Here is a 22,389-nt window from a genome sequence, read left to right as displayed (position 1 = left end):
CAAATGAGCTGGTTAGGTTCCAGGTCGGCATACAAAAGCTAACTCAACCCATAAACATACATAAAGAACTACTACTATGGCAAGTGTAATACTTGGGAAGGGTTCCATTTTTAAGTTCAGAGATACCAGAAATTCGTTTGTCAAGAACTTACAACTTCAAGCTCCTGAGGCCCAGGTATCGTCACCATCTCCTATGGGAAAACGCCTGGGAACATCACAAACAAATTGGGCAGGACTTCCTCTACGGGTTAGAGAGGGGAGCTGCCGCTCTTACTCAGCTAACTCACTGGCCTTCCATCTCAGCACACGGAAAAATGACTCTGCAGGCCACTTGCTCTCCAAGCGGAGAGAGAAAAAACAGCGAAGAAGGTGTCACTACAGTCAGCCCCAGCTCCCCTGGAAGCTCCCCGCACACCTCAGTCAGGGGTCAGCAAGCTGCTGCCTGTGGGCCAAACCCCGCCTGCTTGGATGCCGCCACGGCTGCTTCTGCACCACCGTGGCAGAGTGGCACCGCCGCAACAGAGACCACAGAGCGACAGAACGCGCCAAGTCTCAAATACTGACTATCTGGCCCTTCATCGAAAAGGCTGACTGACTCCTGCCCTAGGTCACTGCTCAGAGCACAAGTTCAGGAGACCTGTATTCCCAAGGAAGGGAACAAAAAATAATTACACCAGAACTTTGTTCTAACATCACTCAGTGCAGAAAAAGACACGTGATACAGAGCTCAACCCTGGATCTTCTCCTGGACTAGGGTTTAGCCCGGCAGTTTCAGAAGGACCTCTCCTCTAATACAGACTTGAAGGCTGTGCTTACAGATTGTTAGGGGATGTTTCAGAAGCAAAAAAACAAAAGCTTGAAGTTTGCAAATTTGATGATATTTGTTTCTTAAAAACTTATTTTCTCATTGACATAAGACTGCAGCTCCCATTAGACACAGATATACCTTCTGGGACAGACAGTTCAATACGAAAGTCAAACAGCTATTACGGCTACACCGTTAGAGCAGTGACGAGAACACTGAGCCAAGGTTATCAGATTGATTTATACAGCCCCTTGGTGAACTGAGAGAAGCAACCGCACCGGCTACAGACACGGTAAGATAACACTGCCCAAGAAGTGACCTGTGAAGACAGGTGCACACACTAAAAAAATAATTCATTTGAGTGGCAGTAACTATTTTAACTTTCTACTTATAAGCACTATATTCAAGCTTACCTTTTTCATATATTCGGTCACCGGGTTCTGCTGCAAGAATTCAGTACTCTCTCTGGTATAAAATCTCTCTGTGTCAGCCAAAAACTGAGATTCAAAGGATTCTTTATACACTGTTAACGTAGGGCCCTTTGCAAATGCATCATCTTCATTCAGCCCCAATTCCACTAGAAATAAACAGGAGCTACATTTTAATTATCCTATTTTTTGTTATATTTTATAGAATATACTTAGGTGTAGTATTCAGTTTAAATTATGCTTAAAAGGTAAACATGAAATGGCAGAGCATAAGGTAAATCTGTTATTCACTAGTATTAAAGTATACTGTTTTGATGAAAGAAAAAAATCTAAGACACATAAAAGCAAGTGACTGTGACCCATGGCCAGGCACGCTTCAAAGTTATCATGAAGTTCATTTAGAGAACCTTCATATTTCTAAAAACTCAAACGTAACAAAAATGACGAATTTTAAACTTTCAAAGAAATACGATACTTCCTAAGTTTTTAAAACACTGTTTATTACTTTATTGGTTTCTCAAATCTCAAATTTTCAAGCTGATATGGATTTCTGGTTATCATTCAGCTCCATTAATGACATGCTATCATATTATATATCCAGTAATTCAGTATGAGAGCAGAAAAGAAAATAATTCAAATGTCTATTCCTTCCAAATTTCCATAAGGCACCAAGATGAAACAATTTTTATGATGGGTAAAACCAAATAGAATTACACTAACTTCAAGAGAACTATGAGGACCTTTGTAAATGCTACCAATATTCTTGATAATATTAAAATATCTGGGGCCGGCCCCCTGGCCGAGTGGTTAAGTTCACGTGCTCTGCTTTGGCAGCCTGGGTTCGCCAGTTCGAGTCCTGGGCGTGGACCTGCACACTGCTCATCAAGCCATGCTGTGGTGGCATCCCACGCAGAGGAACCATTCTAGTTCCTACAACTAGGATATACAGCTATGTACTGGGGCTTTGGGGAGGGGGAAAAAACAAAGAGGAAGACTGGCAACAGATGTTAGCTCAGGGCCAACCTCCTAAAAAAAAAAGAAAAAAAAATCTGAAAGTGACTCTGTTGCAGCATTGTTATGACTGCCATTTGATATGAAAAGTCTGACTAAATTAAACGGAAATTGTTTACCGTAAGACTGTACAACTCCACTTATCAGTCTTGTATTGATGGTTTCACCATTTCTTTCCTTTTCAATCAGTTTTAAAACAGCATTTGTTACCTTTAGAAAAGATACAGGAAAAAGATATGTACATTTCAGACCAGAGTACGTATGACATTACTACATATCTCTTAAACATTTAAAAATCCATTAAATAATGCAAGATGAGAGATATTCTTAGGACAGTCCAAAGGAGTGAGGAAGACAATGGATACAAAAAGGAATCTGGAAGGGGTTTTAGAAGGAAAATATGCACACACTCACGCAGGTAGGTACCTGTTTATTTAATGGCCTGAACAGACAATCTCGCCACGTCACCAATGCAAGCTGGATGAAAAGAAAAAAGGAATAATATAAAATGTCTATACTTTTACTGCCCTTCCAAGACTGAAGGAAATAGCCCGAATCCCAGATTATATTTACTGATGTTTCTAGATTATAACTAGTAAGACTCTATCATGATGAACTCAGAAAGCCACTCTCGTAACAACTTCAAGAGGTATTAAAGTACAATTTTTATCAGTTCACATTTTAATAGTTAAGATAAAAATAAAATTTGGATTTTACAAGAACATACATATCAGCTTAAGGGGCAACAGTGGATTCAATCTATAAAGTTTTCCCTGGCCCAATTTTTGATCTAACACACTTAATGAAGATAATCCCACTCACCATCATGGTTTTCTAATACTCAGTAACATAAAGAACAGACCATAAAAATCTAACAAGTTCTGTATGGTGATTGTGGTGATTTATGTTTCATAGATATATTCCACTGTAAATGCATCAAACTGGACACTTTAAATGATGCAGTGTATTATACACAAATTATTCAAATTTCCCACTTTACTTGTATTCACATGTGGGTATACATGTGTGACGCATTTTCTAGTTTTTTAAACTTCCCCCAGAGGTTATATCAGAAAATTACTATAAAAATGCTCTCCTGGGCTGGCCCAGTGGTGCAGTGGTGAAGATCAAGTGCTCCACTTTGGTGGCCTGGGGTTTGCGGGTTTGGATCCTGGGCATGGACCTATATACACCGCTGATAAAGCCACGCTGTGGTGACGTCCCACATACAAAATAGAGAGAGATTGGCACAGATGTTAGCTCAGCGACAATCTTCCTCAAGCAAAAAGGAAGATTGGCAACAGATGTTAGCTCAGGGCCAATCTTCCTCGTCAAAAAAATGGGGAGGGGGGCACACTCCCTATAAGAGATATGCTATAATTCATACATGATTTTTAACCTGTTTGTTGATTCATTTAAAGCAAAATTCAAATTTATAACAAATTTAACACTCAAATACAACTGTTGAGAAAATCATTTAAACATAAATGCTCTCAGTCTTATTTTTTCCAACTTTACCATAGATAAACTTAGGTTTATATAAGATATATATTTCTGAAAAGATTATATGTAAACTTAATTTTATATAATGAACTTTCACTGGGTGGCATTTCTACCAAAAACAAGAGACAGCATGAAAGCGATATTTAGGAGAAAAAAATACATATATATTTCTAAAGATTTTATTTTTCCTTTTTCTCCCAAAGCCTCCCCCGGTACATCGGTGTGTATTTTCAGTTGTGGGTCCTTCTAGTTGTGGCATGTGGGATGCAGCCTCAGCATGGCCTGATGAGCAGTGCCACGTCCACGCCCAGGATCTGAACCGGCAAAACCCTGCACCTCCACAGCAGAGCACAGGAACTTAACCACTCGGCCACAGGGCTGGCCCTGAGAAAAATATTTTTAATAAAGCATAAACAAAGTATACTCAAGTCTAATATTAGAATAAAAATAAGATTTCAGAATTAGAAACCACGATATCCAAAAAGATGCTGGAAGGGAAGAGTCTCATGTTTCAGGAGAAATGTAACCCCAGGGGGACTGTTTTGAAAATAACTTCCTGTGCAAAGTCTCTGGTTGCTCTTCTCTTCTGACTTCGGACCCCTTTACCGCAGGAGTGAGGCAGTAGGAAAAATGCAATGCCGCGGCCATGAACGTCTAGTAAAGACACACTACATCTTTATAAGTATTACTTTTTTCCAAACAGTTTTCTAAATTAAGACAGTCACAGACAGACCTAATTTGAGTCTGGATAATTTGTCACCTTGAAGGAAGAAAGGAAGAAGAGCCAGGTAAGAGAAGAAAGTAGGACCAAAGGCAAACCAGAAAGTTCAGAGGAACAGAACCAGGGAAAAAAGCTCGCTGAGGTATTTTAATACATCAATAACCGAATCAATTTATGTCTTCTGGTTGACTTGAAAGGAAATCAACAACTTTCTATAATTAAAAAGGGAGAAAGAATTATTAGGAAAAAAGTAAAACTTTATATGTCGTGACAAATCATCCCCATCTTCTGGAGATTCTGGAAAACACAATGAGAGATCATGTGCAAGAACTGTTGCACTGTGTTCCCTCATATCTGAACTTCAAACAAATTCCACAGGCTCACTGGAAGAGCACGGAGAGGAAACACTGTTTCTAGATAGGAGTACTAATTGGCTTTTGCTAAAATTTATGGCTGCTTATTTTATTTCCAAACAGTAACCACAGCATTTAAGGATGTAGAAGGTATGAATTTTGAAAGCAAATAAGAAAATAAAAACAGGTGAATCTTGAAAAACATACTCTGTACAGTATACTTGCACTTCTTTATATTTTCTTTAACTGTTATTGAATATAATACACAAAAAGTTAAAAAACTGTAATGATTTTTAGGAGTCTGTGATGTTTTTATAGGGTATAGATGGTGTTTTAGATCGAGTGGGCTGCCAAGAAGAAATCAACCAAAATCATGCTGATTCCAACCCTGACAACTAGCAGTCTCAAGAAAGCATTGATAAGTGGAAAAGAAAAGGGGAAGTAGAAAAGGCTCAAATCAAAACACTAAACCTAGAAAGTTTTGTTAAAACTATCTAACAAAGTACCATTATGAAGCAATAACAGTTTGGTATAGGAGCTGAGCCATATAAATGATAAAAATTTGTCACGCATCTATAATACATTATGCTTTTCTTTTAATTAAGTTTGTCAAAAGTGAAGCAACAAAGTATTGTTATTAGAGCAACATTCTTGGACATGGAGATAAACTCATTATGCAGAACCTGACATTTTAACACCACTGCTTCAAAAAGGGTACTGTCTGTGGATCTGATGGCCCATTATTGAACAGACAGACCATTCTCTTGTTCTGAGGCCTCCCTTAATTGCTTTACAACACTGGTTCTCAAACCTGACCTTGCATCAGAATCACCTGGAGGGTTTGCTAAAACACAGACTGCTGGGCCTCAACTCCAGAATTTCTAATTCAGTCAGTCTAGGCTGAAGCCCAATAACTTGCATTTCTTTTTTCTTTTCTTTTTTTTTTTTGAGGAAGTTTTGCCCTGAGCTAACTACTGCCAGTCCTCCTCTTTTTACTGAGGAAGACTGGCCCTGAGCTAACATCCATGCCCATCTTCCTCTACCTTATATGTGAGACGCCTACCACAGCATGGCGTGCCAAGCGATGTCATGTCCGCACCCAGGATTCGAACAGGTGAACCCCGGGCTGCCGAGAAGCGCAATGTGCAAGCTTAACCGCTGCGCCACCAGGCCGGCCCCATAACTTGCATTTCTAACAAGTTTCCGGGTGACAACAATGCTGCAGGTCTGGGGACCACACTTTGAAAACCAATGTGCCTAGAAAAAGCTTCTTTGACCGAAGAAACATATTAACGAAGGTGATTTAACAGTTCAAATTTTGCCTTTCAAAGTCTATTTTCACGGAGTCTAAAAAAACCCTCAACTTTAAACCCCACAGATATCATGACTCATAATGTAAATCCGTAAAGTGAGAGGGTAGAACAGCCCTCTTCTTGAACAGTTTCCCAGACCACAAAGGGCCACGAGGGCCCATCACCGAGGCTTGTCTCAGGGAAGGTGGCGCTGCCAGGACACAGGACTTTCAGTGCTAAAACTGGGACAGCTCCAGGCGAAACCTGATGGCTGGTCAGAGAACTGAAGAAGACACTTTCAAGTAAGTAAATGCAGAAGTGGGTAGCTTGTATTTTAGAACTCCAATTTACTCATCCTTCTCCTTTATTGCCACAAAATATTTAAGGGTCTGATTCACTGATAAATTAAATCAAAGGAAATTAGCATACAATTCTGAAAATAGCTTAATATTTGCCTAGATCTCCTTACTGAAAGGATGATGTATCACGAAGAAAATACACATAAGAAAGGGGTTTAAAAAAATCTTACAGAATAGATTTCATATATTCCTTTCCGTCCTTCATCACATTCACGGCGCACCCAATGTCTATTGAGGTAGGCACAAATTCCATTCAGCACTTTGCTGGAAAATCGATAATCTTCCCACTGCTGAGTGTAGAACTTCAGTACACTCTCATCCATCAAATCTTCTCCGTCCTAAAAGCAAGTTACCAAAGCTTTAAGATGGCTACTCGCCACATGATAAAGACAAAACTGAACTAAAACAAATCTATTACATTAAAATTCATTGATGTGTATTCTAGATGGATTCTTTATTCTGTATACAAAACACACTCATTACGAATTCTCACAAGAATATAGCTCGTGAGGATTAGACTAAAGAGAGACTTTAATAAAAATTCTTTCAACTCAAACTGGAACTTTTTTCATGGTATTAAAAATGCATATATGCTCACAAAAAGAACCTGAACTTTCAGAATTTAAGGGTAATTCCTTTTTATTAACAAATAAGAAATTTACCTCAAAATCATCCTTATTTTTGATATTTTCTGTTAAAAAATTAATGAAAATGTCCTATTAACAATTTAGATTGTGGGGCCAATACTATCAGATCCTTAACGCATCCTCTTCCTTCATTAAATTTACTTAAAATTATAAAAATTTGAAGTTTTGTGGTAATCAGTTGCATTTTTGTAAAAATAAATAAGTGTAATGGCACAGTATTTCTTCTTTAACAAGACCTCAAGAGAAAAAAGTGCATTTACCACAACAATTTTTACTGAGATTTCCACAACTTAAACCACAAATTTTTATTTGAAGGGAACTAACGACGTTTTTTCTCATATTAATGACATCTACAGAGTAGGCACCCTTTGACAACTGCCCATGAGGAAACTGCAGGATGGGAACCAGGCAGCAGCAGGAAAGACTAAAGCTGCTGCCGGGAAGGAGGCAGGGAGGCAGGTGCTCCTCCCTCCTGGTGCTCAGGGCCTGGCGAGCCCGGCACACTTCCGCCTCTGCGTCTTCAACTGCAGCCTAAGAAGCCTCAACAGAACTGAAGCGTGATCAACACGCAAGAGATCCACAAGCCATATGAAAACCTGATTATCTTGATTCAACCAAATCTTTGTTCATTTAACTTTCAATAATAAGAAATGAACTATGAAGCGTACAGCTCAGCTATTCCAGATTATAGTATATGACCTTTTTTAAAATGCAAAAATATCAATGATAGCATAGCTATCAATACTTTGACACAACACAATATACAGTTCCTCACTATAATACTAAAGAATAATGAATTCCAATGCTCACTTTACAAAGTACTGTGAATAAAATATGAAGGACACAGTGGCTTCAGCAAGACATTCTGTTTAGGGGACGTGAGAATGATACTATCTTAGTGACAATTTGTGGTCAAGTGACTGCAGTCTGTTAGACTGATTTTAAGTTTCCAAATACCCTGTAAAACATATTAAGAAAAACAATTTTGGAGCATGCTGGAATTTTTGCCTGTTATCTGTATAAATCAAAAATCTCTGAAATATATACACAGCGCAAATTTCCCAGGGTAGAGAGTATAGATGTCTTCACTCACTCTATATAATATGTGTTGCACCAGGTGAAGGAGCCCTTGCCCATCCTGTGGCTGAATGGAAGGCATCACTCTGCCTTTGCTACAGAGGATGGAGACTGAGGAAGAAAAACGCAGAAGATGAAGGGGAAAAACTCCATCGCTGCCCAAGAGAAAGGCTCAGAGCAGGAGGAACCCACATTCGAAGGCAATGGATGTTCGTAGTGAAACCCATCCTAGCCAAGGGCACAATTTCATCATAGTTCTGAAATACACTACATGACCATGTGTACAAGGCAAGATTATATCAGAAAAATATGATTACCAACGGCTGGATAACCTTATGATCATTTACACATTTTGATACAGAACAGCACACTACGTTCAAAATAAAATATAGGTAATTTGAATTCATAATAATATGCTTTAAATTAAAAGGTTCACTCATTCCTAACAACCAAATACAAAATGGTTAGTAATTTAAGGAAAGTACTCTTAGGATGTGAGGTTATCAAAAACTTCTAACCTAACAAATAAAAACCAGAATACGGTTTATGGAGGTTTCATCCTCATAAGAGGCTAAAGACTAAGCAAGAGCAAAACCTATTCACGCACGTGGCAATGTCAACATGAACAAATGACAGTGAAAGACTGAGCATTTAAGTTAGAATCATTATTTTACTACTTTTTTTACATTCTATTATAAACGCTCAGGATACGTATAAAATGTCTTACCTTAAGAAGATTTGTCAAGTAATTCTTCAAAAATTCTTTAAGTCGTTTGTATAATTCCAAGCCAACAAACTGAGCTCCCCCAGGTGTCTGTCCCTTCTTTGATTTAGAAGGAGGGACGCCAGCCCCTCGCGCTTGGTTTGACTGGTGAACACTTGTGCAGTAGTTATAAACGTGACTTGGAGAAAAGTTAAGGAAATCAATGTGCATTATCAACGTCAACAGTGACTGATACAAACATATTTTCTTATAAAATATTTCAGGATCAATGTTTCCAATGTATCAGCAAAACCTGTTAAAACTACAGTGGAAAAAAGATCCCATTCACATACCAATAAAGCTCAACGTCAACCAGCCCCATTCACAAGCTCGTCCGCAGGCCTGGAGAGCAGGCAGCCCGAGGAGGATGGAACATTCTGCAGGAAGGTCATTAAGAAAACACTGGCTCTTCTAGATCATCTAATGCGTTTACCTTGTGGAAAATTATCCTGAGAGTGTATCAGAAGGCATGAAAAGAATTGGGAACTGGTACTAAGGAAAGGTTGCAAATGAAAAGAAAAAAGCAATTACCTATTTTAGGAAAAACCAAAAGCTGTAACCATAGTCTATTATGATGCTTAGCTATGAATATTTCCAAAGCACTCATTATAAATATCAAAACAACCAAGTTTACTTTTAAAAATTATTTATAAATGGATTTAAACAAAGCTACACTTTGAGCATGAAGTACAAAAAGCAGAAGAAATGGCAGTGCCAGAGACCAAGGCCTCTTGCTACAATGGAAAGTCACAGATGTCTAAAACTGATCAATCACAAAAGCGCAGAGCACAGGCGCTACTGAGAAGGACAGAGATGTGTAACGAACAGAAGAAACGGCTAAGGACTAACGTCTGAAACAGCTGCCTCTGGGGAGGGGGCGGTACAGAGAAAGGGGAAACGGGCCAACAAGGCAGAGAACCACTCTATTTTGTTATAAACTTTAATACTATTTCAGTTTACCTGCATTTATTTCACTTTGATAAAATTAAGAGAAAGACTGATTCAGACAAAGATCAATAAAATATTCTGGTGTATTTAAGAAGTTACTATACAAAGATATTTCAAGTCAGTGGGTAAAAACAGATTATTCAATAAATGGCATTATGGCAAGAGGTGATTTAAAAAAATATTCCATATTCCAAAATATATTACAAATGGACTAAGAATAAAATTTACAAACTGAAACCATAAAACCAAGAAAATACATATGAACATTTCCCTGATCTCATGCTGGAGAAGACCTTTCTAAGCAAGTCATATAAATATTTAATCTGAAATTCTGAAAATATTTTAGTAAAAAATCTTTGACAAAGAGTTACTATCTTTAATAAACTATGGTAATTTAAAACAATATGAAAAAACTAATCTCTATAGAAACACGGTCAAAGTATTCCAACAGAAAATGCAAAGGCTAAAGGAAGTGCATATTAGTACCCAAAAACCTGAAAAAAAATCCTCAACCTCAGTAGTAATGAAAGAACTATGCCTTAAAACAATGAATCACCTTAAGTATTTCTAACAAATGTAGAGAGAATCGCAGATCACAATACATAGCGAACTCTTGTAAACTCAGGATCCAGCTTGGACAAATCTTACTGTATTCCCACACCTGTCTCATTCCATCCCAATCTTCCCCTCAACTTTTTACAAAATGAAACAGTGTGCTTTATAACTGACACGCTATGTACTCCTCCCTAGTCCCACTCCTCCTTTTTCCTAGGGGCAAATATCTCCATGACTTGGTGTATATCATTCCTGTGACTATGTTTATATTTTACTGTGTAACTACATACCAAGTTATTTTGCATGTTTTCAAATTTTAGATTACACAAATTGTAATCACCATTGTAACTGTAATTATAGTAGGTTGTACATTTGCTTCTGCCATTTGATCTGATAACATTTGAGACAGCTACAGCTGTATGTAATGTGCTGTATAATAGAGATTTAGAATAATTTATCCATTCTCTCGTTGATATGCCCTGCTAGTGATCATTTTGGTGGATCCCAATTTTTGGCATGATTCCACTCTATTTTTCTTTTAAATCTGATCTTTACATTGAGGTTTCTAATCCACCTGGAGTAAACTTGTATATAATATGAAGAAGAGTCATTTTCTATTTCTCTTCATAGATAATGAATGGTTCACAGACAACACAGTAAATGGTCTATCCTTTCCCCACTATACATATTGCTACTTCTAGAAAACTGTCCACGTCAGTGAAGTTTTCAAGTATACTGCCCAGTTGTCTTCTCTTTAGAAAAAAAAAAAAAACCCTGCTTAATTGTCCTCTTATTTATTTTAAATATTTTTTATGATTAATTTTGCCAGAGGCTTGTCTATTAGTCTTTTTAAAGAATCAGTATAGGATTTATTAATTTTCACCACTATCTTTCTGGGTTTTTTTGCTGAGGAAGATTTGCCCTGAGGTAACATCTGTGCCAGTCCTCCTCTGTTTCTTTGCATGTGGGACGCCTCCACAGCACAGTTGGTGAGTAGAGTTAGTCTGCACCAGGGATCCAAACCCACGAACCTGAGTGCCGAAGCGGAGTGTGCACAACTTTAGCCACTCGGCCCTGGGGCTGGGCCCTATTTGTGTTCTTTTTAATTTGCTTCTTTCTTCACATTTGTTCTCTTTCTATAAATGCTTGTTTTGATTGATTAGTTTGTAATTTCTCCTCTTTGTTCTTTTTAACATAAGTATTTAAAACTACAGATTTTCTGCTCCACACCACTTAGGCTGCATCACCTAAGTCTAATATGTATTTTCCTTATTCAGTTATATTTTCTTTTTTCCATTATTAGTTCTCTTGATTAAGAATAATTTAGAATTTTTAAGGTTTACAAAGTATTTTTTTTAACTTAATCCCTTAATTTCATTTTAAAATTAATCAATGTTATCCTTTTGATACAGTTTCTTTAAAATGTGATAAGGATTTGTAGCTGAATATGTGATTTTTTTTCCCTGAGGAAGATTTGCCCTGAGGCAACATGTGTTGCCAATCTTCTTCTTTTTGTGTGTGAGACACTGCCACAGCACAGCCACTGACAGATGAGTGGTGTAGGTCCCCATCTGGGAACCGCACCCAGGCCACCTAAGTGGAGCACACCGAACTTAACCACTAGGCCACTGGGGCTGGTCCTCTGGTGATTTTCTTTACATGTCCTTGAAAAGAATGTCCATTCTCTAACTGTTAGATACAGGGACCCTTTAGAGCAAACTGATCAATTCTGTTGTTTGAATCTTCTATACTGTTAGTGATTTGTCTGTTTATTAATTACTGAGAAATTTTTATTGAAATTGCCCGAATTATGGCTTTGTCAATTTCTCTTAAATTCTCTAAAATATTTCATATATTTTGAGGCCCTGTTAACAGTTATGCAAATTTGGAATTATATTCCCGGGGAATTGTTCTTTTGATCATTAGGAAGTAACCGTGTTTATTCCTAACAATAGTGCCTTTGAAATCTATCACATATGATGTTAACATGGTTATTCCTCTTTTGATTAGAATTTACTTTAAATACCTATACTCCGCCTCTTTACTTTCAACTTTATGTCTCTGTTTTGGTGTGTCTACTGTAAACCATCACAGCAAAATTCATTAAAAAAAAATTGAGTCTGATAGGCAAGTTTGGTTTTAAGATTATATTGTTTTATATTGCTATTTGGATTAATTTCTACCATCTTATTTTGCATTTTCTATTTTAGTTCTTTTTCTCCATGCTTCTTTTCTCCCCTTCTTTTAGATCAATAATTTCCTTGTTCCACTGTAGCTCTTTTATTATGTTGGAGTTATACGTTTTATTTGTATTCTTGCAATAGTTACCTTCAAATTTGACATGCATATTTTGCCTTTCACCAATTATGGTAAATTCTCAGGTAATCTCCTCTCTAAACATTTCTGATCTCCTTTCTATTTTCTTCCAGTTTTTCTACTACATGTATGCTGAATATTTTCATGTCACCTCCCATATCAATTTATATCTTCAGTTATTTTTCCATCACTTTACCTTTGTTAAACTTTCTAATTTTTCTTGATTTACCATTTGGCTAAGTGATTCTCTTTCAGCTGTGTCAAATTTGCTGTTTAATGATTTCATTTTACATTTGTAGAATTTCCCTGTTTCTTTTTAAAATGTCTTTTCTTCCAGTGTTTTGCTCCTTTATATTTCTGTTGCTTTTATGTCACTGACTGTTTCTGACAAACTTAAGAGATGTTCTCTAACGAGACCTTTGTGTTAAGTTCCTGAGGCTCTAATTCTGCAGTTTGTTCTATGTGCTGACTTGTTCTGGTGGACTCTCCCCTCCGCTTTGTAACTTTTTTTATAACCACTCATTTTCAGAGGAGTTTTCACATTAATTTCCCAGCTTGGGGAAATCTCCCAACAAGCTGGCAATACAAACTAAAACCCCAAACACACCCAAGGTGACAAATTCTCATGACAGACTTTCCCCACTCCTCTCACATCCAGAACTCAGCTCAAACCACTGTCCTAGTTGCGTCCCTGGGAGAGTGGGTCGATTGTGTCCCAGTTCGCCTTATCACTAAAGACTCCCATGGAAATGGCAGCTCCACCCCTCTCCTTGCCCAGGCACAAGGCTGTCTCCTTTTCTGTGTGGCCTCTGTCTTCCAGCCCACCCTTCATACCCAAATCCACAAGCTGCCACACAGAGGCTCATAATTTTTACCTAGCATCCAGTTCTAGGTGTTTGGTTCGAGAGAATTTTTTAGGTTATCTAGTTCACCTGACTAGTTACTTGGCAATATATTAATCTCCAACTATTAAATTAACAAAGGTCTTTAAAAAAAAAAAACAATTAAACTCATAATAGCCAAAATGCAGGAAAATGGGAGCTTCTATCCGTTAGGGGACAGAGTGTACACTGTTACAATTTTTCTGGAATAAAATATGGAAATATTCAAAAGCCTTAAAGTGCATTCTTTTTGATACAGCAATTATACTCATAAGCATTTATCACAGAGAAATTATCATGGAAATACACAAATACTTAGCTAGCAAACTATCATAGCAATGCTCACAATGGCAAAGAACTTGTAACAATCTATTCATCAAACACAGGGAATTACTAAACACATTGCTTGAGGCATCTGAGGACACAGTATGCAGCTTTTAAGAACGTCATAGAATATAGAGTGGTTATAAAAACTGCAATATATTTACCAAATTTCATCTAAGACACCAATTATAATACGTATCATTACTCTAAGTACCATCAAGAAAAGAAAATGCTGAGGCAGCCCAGTGGCGTAGTGGTTAAGTTCACCCGCTTTGCTTTGGCTGTCCAGGGTTAGCGCGTTTCCTTTGGCAGTCCAGGGTTCGTGGGTTCCGATGCTGAGTGCAGACCTACATACTGCTCATCAAGCCAAGCTGTGGCGGTGTCCCACATACAAAACAGAGGAAGACTGGCACAGATGTTAGCTCAGGGACAATCTTCCTCAAGCAAAAAAAAATACTAATAATAAAGAAAAGCAAATGCTGCCAATTAAAATATGACATGATGTATTCTTAGATGGAATTTTTCTATTTACTAAGTGATTAGCAGTTTAGACTTAAAAAGATCTATCATGACACTCTCATAAGTAGATAAAGGAAAGTTAAATCAATTGGTTAAGACATTCCTAAAAGGTTACATAGTCTCACTTCTGAATCTTTATGACTCCCGTCCTGTCCTCTGGACCACTAAGTGTGTGAGCACTGCCTAAGAGCAGGCCACAGCTGATGACAGGATTTTCTTCTAACTTGCTCCCAACCATTTTGTAAGTTTTCATCCTGAGCTTGGTTGATATCAAAAGGTTTTTTCTTTTGGGGTAGATTCTTCAAACGGTCCTTAAATGGTTTGCTGACAGAAAGAATATGGGGGCAGTCAAGTTTGCACAGGTGCAGTAATGACAACCGTGCCCTGACACCTGACGAACTAATGTACTCTGTCACTCACTTGAGGATGCACTCAGCCCGAGAATCAATTAACTGTGGTACGTTCATAGACCGATACGGACAAACGATAAAAAGACATGAATAATGAAGAGAGTAACTGAGAAAATAGGATTTTAGTATGGTTCTTTTTAGACATGTAGATAAAAGCTTACGTATCTGTCCAGACATTAACAGCCACTACTTCTAGAGAGCAGGGCTGGGGGCATTTTTAAAAACTTTTTAACCAGAGTTCTTTCTTCTTTACCAAGTATTTTTTGTAGACGAAAGGCCAGTGCACAGAACACACTCTCTTCCCACCATTACTTCCTCCCAACCTCAGCTCCTCAAAGAGGACCCTGTCGACAGAATGCAAGGAACCCGGGCTTCACAGAAAAGACCAAAGGCACGATTTTAATGGAAGGGAAACCTCTTAAAAGCCATTTTAAAGTTTCTACCCAGAGCTTAACTCCAGTCATTCCCAAATTAGCATCACCCTCACCATTACCCAAGCAGGCATGGAAAGCATTAAGACAGTAGTGGCTAGAGATCTTAGAGGTTAGAAGATTTCCTGCTTTACAAAATTTAGGTTTTCTTCTATCAACTTATGCCTAAGTTAGATGAAATAATGCACAAGAACTTATAGCAAGAGCGCTGTGACCCACCCCTCCTCAGCCACAGCAGCAACCACCTTTAACTGTGTCCCGACTTTATTCATTGTTCAGGCGGACTTGCATGTCTCTCGCCCATTGTTCAGGTGGATGTGCATGTATCTTGAAATCATATGAACTGTTCTTTGACTAGTCAACTTTGCATAAGTTACTGACTTCTGCTGACAGAAAATACACCTCATTTCCACCCCTACCTCCGCTCTGCCCTCATCTCAGTCTTCATGTCACTGTGGAGCCTGTATTAGTTGCTGCTGAAACTTTCAGTTACACTTAAACTTTGGTTCTGCTGCTAAAACCAAAGTAACCACATTTCTGGCAGATAGCAACTATAAGCTGGAAAAAATATAAAAGCAACTGTCTGAAAGCACCAAAGCAAGGCTTATACTGAAGGTATCCTAGTCCTAAAAGAAGGGAACAGCAAAATCCAATATTGCTGACATAAAAACAAACAGGGAAATGAGACATTCTCAAGAGGAGAGAGAATCAACAGAGACCAACCTGGAGATAACCCAAACGTGGAATTAGGAGACAGAGTTTAAAGCAATTATTAGAGCTATACTCAAAGATACATGGGAAAATATGCTAATAAATGAAAATTGCAGTAAAAACAACAGAAACTATGAAAAAACCGAAATAAAAAATTCTGGAACTAAAATACATTATTATCTAGAATAAATTCTTTATTGGATGGGCTTGACAGCAAAATGGAGATAAGAGTCATGAAGACAGACCAACAAAAATGATCAATTCTGAAGAAGAGGGAGAGGAAAAAAAAGAAAAACCTACTGAAAACCAAAGGGGAGAAAAGGGAGAAAAAGTCTTGGAAACAGACAGGGAAAAGTTACTCGTAACATACAGGGAAAGAATTCAAATAAGCACTAACTTTCCACGAGAAACTACAAAGGCCAGAAGACAGCAGAATAACATCTTTAAATGCTGGAGGAAAAAAACCCCAACAATTCAAAATTCTTTATCCGGTGAAAATATTCTTGAGAAATAAAGGGGAAATAAAGGTATTTTCAGATAAACTAAAACTAAGGGACTTTACATAGTACAGACATGCATTTTAGGGGAAGGGAACTGACACTAGATTCCACCAATCTTGGGTCTTCAGAAAGGAAGGAAGAGCATCAGAAATAGTAAATAGCTGGGTAAATATAAAAGACTATGTTTCTCAATTCTTTAACATACAAAGGGTGGTTTAAAATCAAAAGCTAGAATATTGTGCTGTGGGTTTTACAACACACGTAGCTGTAACCTGAAGGAGGGGGAGGGGACAGTAAACGGAGCTCTACAGCTACAAGGCTTCCACATTTTCTGTGACCTCACACAATATTACTTTAAGCAGCATGCTAAAATAGAAAAAAAGGATGTACACTGCGATCCCTAGAGCAGTAACACACACACAGACACATGGCACAGAAGCCTAGCTAAAAAGCCAACAAATATGTTAAAAAGCAATTCTGGAAAATTTCAAATAATCCAAAAGAAGGGAGGAAAGCAGGAGTGAAGAAGTTTTTTTAATTTAGTTTTTTTTTTTTTTAAAGATTGGCACCTGCGCTAACATCTGTTGCTGCTTTCTTTTTTCTTCTTCTCCTCCCCAAAGCCCCCTAGTACATAGTTGTATATTCTAGTTGTAGGTCCTTCTGCTTGTGCTATGTGGGACACTGCCTCAGCATGGCTTGATGAGTGCTGGCAGGTCCACGCCCAGGATCCGAACTGGTAAAACTCCAGGCCACCGAAGTAGAGTGCGTGAACTTAACCACTTGGCCACGGGGCCGGCCCCAGAAATTTTTTTAAGGGGCAGAAAAAAATGATAAAATCGTAGGCCTAAAATCAACCTGTTAACACTTATAATAAATGTTAATAGACTAAAATCTGCAAACAAAAGGCAGAGAGGATCAGAAGAGACAAAATACCAAGACCACTCTATATGCTGTTACAAGAGACAATTTAAATATGAAAACAGGTTGAAAATAAATGGAGAGAAAAAGATCATCATGCAAACACTAAGCATAAGAAGGCTGAAAAGGATATAACAATGCCAGATAAAACGGACTTCAAGAAAACAAAATATTACCAAAGAGGGGCATTTCATAATACTAAAAGGGTCACTTTACTAAAAAGACAATCTATAAATGTAACAGAGCTTCAAAATACATCAAGTAAAATTTAACAGAATTAAAGGGAGAAGGAGATAATTCCACAATCATGAGATTTTAACATTTTTCTCTCAGCAACTAGACCAAGAGGACAGAAAGAAATCAACTGTGACATAGATGACCCAATAACGCCATCAATCACTTCACCTAATTCTAGATATTGGTAAACTGTCTCTCTGGAAGAAAAAAAGAAAGAAGCCCTGATGTGTAGCCTTTGCAGCTATCAGGATAAAATGCTCCCACCCTGGCCGATTTCAAGCTCCCAACATTACATTCTGAACAGGGAGCTGAGGAGAGAGGTGCAAAATCATCTCCTACAAGCTGATACGATCCTGCTCCAGTGCACCACTTTCTGCACCCAACAAATGCACATTCTTTCCAACAGCACATGGTACGCTCACCAAATAGGCTACTCAAATGGCCCTCAACAGACTTGAAAGGACTGAAATCACAGAGTTTGTTCTCTGACCAAAATGGAATTCAACTAGAAATCCGTAACAATGAGCTACCCTGGAAAACTCCAAATATTTCTAATTAAACAACACATTTCTATAAAATCCAAGGGTCAAAGAAGAAATAACAAGGAAAATTATGTTTTGAACTAAATGATAATGAAAATACAACATACTAAAATTTGTGAAATGAAGCTAAAAATCCTTACAAATAAATTTATACCTTTAAATACTTACATTAGAAAAGGCAGGAGGACAATATTATTAGGATGGCGATACTCCCCAAATTGATCTACAGATTCAATGCAACCCCTATCAGAATCCCAGGTGACTTCTTTGTAGGAAGTGACAAGCTAATTCTAAAATTCATACGGAATTGCAAGTGACCCAAAACAATCTTGAAAAAAAAAAAAATTGGAGAATTTATACTTCATAATTTCAAATCTTACAAAACTACAGTAATCAGGACAGTGAGGAATGGCATAGGATAGACATATAGTTCAATGGAACAGAACTGAGAATCCAGAAATAAACCCATGCGTCTACGGACAACTGATTTTTGACCAAAGTGCCAAGACCATTCGATGGGGAAAAAATGGTCTTTCAACAAATGGTGCTCGGACAACTAGACAGCCACATGCAAACGAATGAAGTTGGACCTCCTAGCTCATACTATATATAAAAATTAACTCAAAATGGATCCAAGACCCAAATGTAAGAGCCAAAACTATGAAACTCTTATAAGAAAATATAAGAGTAAATTTCAGGATCTTGGATTTGGCAAGGGATTTTTAGATATTCACCAAAGGCATAAGCAACCAAAGAAAAAATAACTGAATTAGACTTTGTTAAAATTTAGAACTTGTGCGTGTCAAAGAATACAATTAAGAAAATAAAGAACTCTTACAACTCAATAATAAAAATTCAACCCAATTAAAAAATGGGCAAAGGATCTGAAGAGACATTTCTCTAAGGAAGGTATAAAAATCATCAACAGACACATCATTAGTCAAAAGGGAAATACAAATCAAAGCCACAATGAGATACCACTTCATACCCAATAGGATGTTTAGAATCAAAAAATCAAATAATAAGTATTGGTCAGGATGTGAAGAAATTACCAACTGCTGGTGGGCAAGTGAAATGGTACAGCCACTTTGGGAAACAGTCTGGCAGTGCTGCAAATGGTTAAACATAGAGCTACCATCTTACCCAGAAATTCCACTCCTAGGTAACTACCCAAGAGAAATGAAAACACACATTCATACAAAAACTTACTCACAAATGTTTAGAGTAGCACTATTCACAAGAGTGAAAAGGTGGAAACAACACACTGGCCATCAATTGACAAATGGATAAACAAAATATGGTGTGTCCGTAGTGGAATGTTATTTGGCCACAAAAATCAATGAAACAACGCTATAAGATGGATGAAGCTTGAAAATATCATGGTAAGTGGAAAATTCCAGTCACAAAACATCGTGTGTATTAGTCTACTCAGGCTGCCATAACAAAATACCACACTGAGTGGCTTACACAACAGAAATTTATTTTCCCACAGTTCTGGAGGCCAGAAGTCCAAGATCAAGGTGCCATCAGGGTTGGTTTCTGGTGAGGACTCTCTTCCTAGTATCTCTTCCTCTTCCTATAAGGACACCAATCCTATAGGATTAGGGACCCATCTTATGACTTTGTTAAATCTTAATTATTGCCCCAAAGGCCTCATCTCCAAATACTACAAAATTGGGGCGAGGGCTTCAACATATGAATTTTGGGTGCTTAAAGTTCAGTCTGTAACACCATATATTATATGATTCCATTTATACGAAATGTTCAGAATAGACAAATCTGTGGAGATAGAAAGTAGACTAGTAAGGGGTGGAGGGAATAAGGGGGTGATAGCCAAAGAATACAGGGTTTCTTTTGGAGATGATGAAAATGTCCTAAAATTGAATGTAGTGATGGTTGAACATATCTGTGAATATACTAAAACCATTGAAATGTACACTTTAAATGGATGAATCGTATGGCATGTGAATTATATCTCAATAAAACTGTTATTTAAAAAAGTCAATGTAATCTCAATTGTAATCCCTGCAGTTTTTAGCACAGAAACTGACAAGATGAAAATAAAATTTAGAGAGAAAGGCAAAGCATCTAGAATAGTCAAAATAACCTTGTGGGAGGGAGAGGAGAGGAGAACAAAGTTGGATGACTCATACTACCTGACTTCAAGAGTTTTCATAATGCCACAATAATTCAGAAATCACAAAAAACAAAAACACCAACCAATATCCCAAATGAACACAGATATAAAAATACTTCACAAAATATACACAAATCAAACTACTAATTTCTTCAGGATGGATGTAGGTCAATGATGATTCTAAAAATAGAACTATACGTTTATATATTGCCATTTAATTTTCACAAAGGCATCAAATAAACCCATTCGAGAAACATATTTTCAACAAATGATGCTGGAATAATTGGAGAGCCACACAGAGGAAAATTAACCTCAAGTCCTATCTCACACCATACACAAAAGTTAATTCAAGATGATCATACACCTCAAGGTAAAAGCCAGAACCACAAAGCTTCAAGAGGAAAATACAGTATCCTTGTTATCTAAGCAAAGGTTTCTTGTAAGTCACAGAAGACAGCTATAAAAGAAAAATCTAACAGATAAATTAGGTTTCCTCAAAATAAAAATATCTGCTCACCCAAAGGCACCATTAAGAAAAAGAATAGCAAGCCTCAGATTGGGAGAAAATAATAGGAAAACATTATCTGACAAAACACTAGTATCCTAAATATATAAAGAACTCCTACAACAGAATAAGAAGTACATTAATCCAAAAATGGGGGGGGAGAGGAGCAAAAGATTCAGATACTTTAACAAATGGTCAACTAGCACATGAAAAGGGACTCAGCATCATTAATCATTAGGGAAATGCAATAAAATCATCAGACCCCCACAAGAATGGCTAAAATTAAAAAGACTGACATACTATGTATGGGAAAAATTGTGGAACCACCAGATCTTTTCTCAAACATTGCTCATATGAGTTCAGAATGGTACAGCCACTTTGGAAAAACAGCTTGTCAATTTCTTATAAAGTTAAACACACTATTACCATACAATCCAGCAATCTCATTGCTATGTATTTACCTAAGAGAGATGAAAACATTATGCCCACAAAAAGATCTGCACTTGGATGTTCATAGTAGCTTTATTCATTATAGCCAAAAACTGGAAACAGTCTGGGTATCTATCATTAGAAGAATGAATAAAGAAACTGTGATATTCGTACAATGGAATATTACTCCGCAATAAAAACGGACACACTATTGATACTCACAATAATATGGACAAATCTCAAAAACATCCTGAGTTCAAGCAGCGTTACACGAAGGAGTAAATACTCTATACTTTCCTTTAGACCAAGTTCTAGCACAGACCAAACTAAACTATGGTGGTTGCCTTGAGGGAAGCCAAGTTTAACCGGGAAGCATAAAGCAATTTTGTGTGGTGATGATAATGTTCTATATCTTGGTAGGGCTTTGTGTAACACAGGGAAATAAGCTAGACAAAATTTATATAATGGAAACTATAAACAAATATCAAACTTTGATGATGTACATGCTTAAGTATTTAGGGAGAAGTGTATTGATGTCTACAACTTACTGTGAAATGTATCAGATAAGATGGATGGATGGCTAGAGGGATTCAGAACAAATAAATATGTGATTAAGCAAGTACAGTAAAATGTTAATTGTAGAATATGAGTCTTCACGATAAAATTCTTTTAACTTTTCTGTATGTTTGAGATTTTTTTGTAATAAAAGGTTGAAAACTCCAAGACAAATAAAATACAACTTTCAAAACAAAACATACAAACATTTGAACCTCTGATGTCATCAGCGAAAGACAATTAGAAATGCTTTATTACCTAAAATCAAAAGCAAAGATACAAAACCAGACATTTATGAAACCACTGAACAAATGCTTAACTTGAGTCCTTTCATTAAGACACATATAAACGATGCTCTTGGCTAATGATGTGTGATAGGCTAATCGTGTATGGTCAGAGTCTAGCTATTTCAATATTTGAAGCTGCTAAATTATATTGATCTTCCTGAACTGTGCCTCTTCCTAGGATAGCTTAGGGCTCTTGACACGCCCTATACGCCACTCATGGTAATT

At 37.3% G+C, this 22,389-nt stretch overlaps 1 protein-coding gene across 4 annotated transcripts in view; it reads right to left on the bottom strand.

The window, feature by feature from the left end:
* The window catches only part of CUL1 (cullin 1), a 113,702-nt gene that overhangs the window by 37,295 nt on the left and 54,018 nt on the right, over positions 1 to 22,389 (bottom strand). For all 4 annotated transcript variants that reach the window (XM_070265134.1, XM_023639896.2, XM_023639893.2 and 1 more), the window contains exons 3-7: positions 8,924 to 9,098; positions 6,643 to 6,810; positions 2,671 to 2,721; positions 2,364 to 2,454; positions 1,219 to 1,382 (exon numbers count right to left, since the gene is read on the bottom strand). In XM_070265134.1, the coding sequence (XP_070121235.1) occupies positions 1,219 to 1,382; positions 2,364 to 2,454; positions 2,671 to 2,721; positions 6,643 to 6,810; positions 8,924 to 9,098 (649 nt within the window). The remainder of the gene's footprint in view (positions 1 to 1,218; positions 1,383 to 2,363; positions 2,455 to 2,670; positions 2,722 to 6,642; positions 6,811 to 8,923; positions 9,099 to 22,389) is intronic.

Source organism: Equus caballus, chromosome 4 (genome assembly GCF_041296265.1).
Source record: "Equus caballus isolate H_3958 breed thoroughbred chromosome 4, TB-T2T, whole genome shotgun sequence".
NCBI classification, from domain to species: Eukaryota; Metazoa; Chordata; class Mammalia; order Perissodactyla; family Equidae; genus Equus; species Equus caballus.
Note: the sequence above shows the minus strand (reverse complement) of the source record. Positions and strands in the feature narration are given on the sequence as shown.